General features: G+C 33.2%; 1 protein-coding gene across 1 annotated transcript in view; it reads right to left on the bottom strand.

Annotated features, from left to right (window-relative positions):
- Positions 1 to 84: 84 nt before the first annotated feature.
- Positions 85 to 3718, bottom strand: part of LOC106879415 (neuroglian) — a 142010-nt gene continuing 138376 nt past the window's right edge. The window contains exons 14-15 of the mRNA XM_014928971.2: positions 3178 to 3256; positions 85 to 2810 (exon numbers count right to left, since the gene is read on the bottom strand). Of these exons, the coding sequence (XP_014784457.1) occupies positions 2621 to 2810; positions 3178 to 3256 (269 nt within the window). The 3' untranslated portion in view covers positions 85 to 2620. The remainder of the gene's footprint in view (positions 2811 to 3177; positions 3257 to 3718) is intronic.

The raw sequence follows: 3718 nt of genomic DNA, 5'->3' as shown, positions 1-3718 counted from the left end.
TATATATATATATATATATATATATATATACATATATAACCCTATCAATATACAGCTGAATGGGACAAAATAGAGATTTGTTTGGGAAACCAGTGAAGAAAAAAAGCAAAACTTGGGGGGGGGCGGCAGGTCCCAAACAAGGGAATGAACTGTAAACAGCTACAGGGTTAGTCCATTTGCACTGGTTGTCTTTTTGTAGTTACCTCCCCCTCACCTCAGCATTTCTATAAAAAGATAGACTTAGTACTATTAGTAGTAATAATAACAATAACACTTGTCATCATCATCATACTGTATAAGCTGGCCATTGACTGTGCTGAGGTTAGCTAAATCATTTTCTTGTTTAGGTATATGTGTATAGTGTATGTGTGTCTGTATGTAGGTATGTATGTTTGCATGAGTGTGCCCGTGTGCATATGTATACACATAAGTGTGAGTGTGTGTATGTATGTATATATATTATATATATATATATATATATATATATATATATATATATATATATATATATAGACACACACATATACACACATTAAATGAAGAAGTCTGCCACTGCACTGCATCACACCTTACCGTACCACATTGCACTGCATCATCACACTACATACATGGAATGAAACCTTCATGTCTGACTGAACTAGTCAGTAGTCCAAGGGAATTTGGGGCTGTTGAGCTGGATGTTGGGCTTAGTGAATGAACAGGGATTTCCGGGAAAATAAAAAGAAAGCGCTTTCACTCCAACACCAAAGACAAAAAACAAACAGTAAAAGCCAGTTTATCACCCATCTCTCACCTCTCTACTATTTTGAGAACGCGGGCAATGACTGGAGGATGTCTTCACTGTAGTATAATAGCATCTTGCTGTTACAGTAAACAGCATTAAACATGTTTTGCTATGGCAGTGAACACCAATGAACATCTCTTGTTGCAGCAGAGGATAGTAATGAACATTGTTTGTTGCAGTGAATGGTAATGAACATCTCTTCTTACTGCAGCAAACAGCAATGAACATCTCTTTTTAATGCAGTGAACAAAAATGAACATTTATTCCTGTTGTAAACAGTAATGAACATTTCTTCCTGCAGTGAACAGCAATGAACATATCTCCCTGTTGTTTTAAACAACGAACACCCCCTGTTGTAGTGAACAGCAATTAACAGTTTTGCTGTAGTGGACATTGACAAACATCTTACTGTAGTGAACAGCAATGAACATCTTTCTTGTTGCAGTGAACAGCAATAAACATCTCTTCTTGCAGTGAACAGCTCTTCTTACTGTAGGAAGCAGCAATGAACATCTTACTGCAGTGAAACAGTAATAAACCTAATGAAGTTAATGAAACAGCCAATTCTATTGTTTGGCAAATAGAATCCTAGAGTAACCTTCCCCCAACCCACACACTTCAGAACTAACAGAGAATGGAGTTCAAGTTTTTATCATCTTCACCCATTATGCTAATAATACCAGTAAGGGCTATCTCACATAAATAGTACAAGAAATTTGGGAAATTAGAAGCATTTGCTGCCAAAGCTTTGAATTTTGTGTTGGTCTGGCCAACAACTTAATGACAAAAACTAATTTATATGAATATTTCTATGAACCAAGAGAATACAAGGGTAAAGATCTATGTAAATATATAGGAGAGAAGTGTTTTTCTTAATTACAATATATTAAATTGTAGAAGAAAAAGTGGGGAGGCTCCTAAAAGACGGATATTTTGGTTTCCTCAAATAACTGGTAAAAAGGGAGAGGGGGTAGTAGTAGCAGCTGTGGCAGTGGGGGTGGTGTGGATGGTGGTGACAGGAGACTTACAATAGCAGATGCAGTGACAGAATTGGGTATTTCAAAAAGAAAATTGAGAAAGAAATATCAACATTTTGCTTTTCTGTGGTTATGTGTGTGTGTATGCACACACACACACATACATGCACACATATACATATATAATGCATTTATGTGTATATATATATATTATGTATATATATATATATGCACACACACTATATATCTATAATGTTTGTATGTGTGTGTATATATATATATATATATATATATATATATATATTTTGTGTGCATATGAAATAATATATGTATATATAATTTTTTTAACAAATTTAATAAATATATATATATTATTCAATTATATACACACACACACACGTATATATACATATATATGTAATAAATGCATGTTGCATATATATCTATATCTATAATATATATATATATATATATATATATATATATATATATATATATATATATATATAGCCATATATCTCAGATATAATTTTTTTCCCCAATCCAAGCAATTAATTTTTCTTTCCATTTTTTTTCCTCAAGATTTTTTCTTCTTTATATTTTCACTTTTGTGTGTGTGTATATTTTTGTTAAATTTGATTTGTTTTTATTTGTTTTATAATTTTCTCTCACTTTTTTTTTTTTGTTTGAACAAGTCTGACGGAAAGTTTCATCATCGCCGCTTTGTTGAGACTGAAAGACAGCAAGAATAGATTTCAGATGGAAATTGGTTGTTTCTTTTGTTATTTCTTTATTTTTCATTACGGTCTAGTCAAGAGAGGGAAGTGTTGGTCAGCATCATTGCCTGATGTTGCATTATCTAGACATTAGACTCATTTCCTTTTGATTCATGACTTTGGTAAGCGCCAATGAAAGAGCCATCCTCATTGAATCTGCTGCCGGCATCGTTGTCGCTGTACTCTCCCATGCTGTCCGTATCACTGGCGATACTCTTACCAGTGCTAGAGATAGATAGGTTGTCAGGTTTCTTAAGGCCAGGGTCATCGTCTCTGCAAAAATGCAACAGTATGGAAGAGTTAAGCTAAACATCAGAAGGATGGCAATGTCCCACGACAATCAGCACGCAAGAAGAAAGCAAACATGAACGGAAAAAACGCTTTTTAGACAGCCACATGCCAACAGACAACATCGACATTACACAGGTTTCAACACCAACAATTATATTTAGGATACATAGATCTCACAGACTCCTTTTTCTCTCCTTTTATATTCCCTTTTAAGACAGTTTTTTTTCTCTTTTTTTTGTTTCATTTGATAAAAAAATACTTTTTTCTATTTTGTGTTTCATATTTTCCATTTCCATATTTAAATTTTCTAAAATATATTTTTGCTTCTTTCAACACCGATAATACCTACGTGCGGGGTAGATCATGAAATCCACTGTCAGCAAGTTCTTTTTCAGGGTTATGGCCGGCTTTTCGTTCTTTTTTATCAACTGTGAAATTAAAGAAAAAAATAGTAAAATAAATGGAAACACAGACATAAAAACAAATTTGAGGAAAATTTAGTAATATGGCTCTGTTGTTAAAAAAACGTCACTTTGCAACCATAGATTTGGGTTCAGTCCCATAGTACAGCATTTTGGGCAAACCAATGTTTTGTGAGCAAATTTTGTGGATGGAAACTGTGTATTGTGTGTGTGTGTGTATGCTTGCATTATGTCTTCGTATTTGCCCCTCATCCCACCACTTGCAGAGTAGGACTGAGATGTGAAGCAGACTTTTAACCACATAATCATAATGGCACACATTTCCATGTTTTTTTGTTTTGTTGTTGTTTTGTTTTTCTATCATAAGTTACTTATATCTATCTCCTTGTGTTAATTCTGTTTTTACAGAAACAAAATTCACAGTTTGATAGAACTTATATATATATATATATATATATATATATATAT

The sequence above is a fragment of the Octopus bimaculoides genome, chromosome 4, assembly GCF_001194135.2.
Source record: "Octopus bimaculoides isolate UCB-OBI-ISO-001 chromosome 4, ASM119413v2, whole genome shotgun sequence".
Classification (NCBI taxonomy): Eukaryota; Metazoa; Mollusca; class Cephalopoda; order Octopoda; family Octopodidae; genus Octopus; species Octopus bimaculoides.
This window is presented reverse-complemented; position numbering and strand designations above follow the sequence as displayed.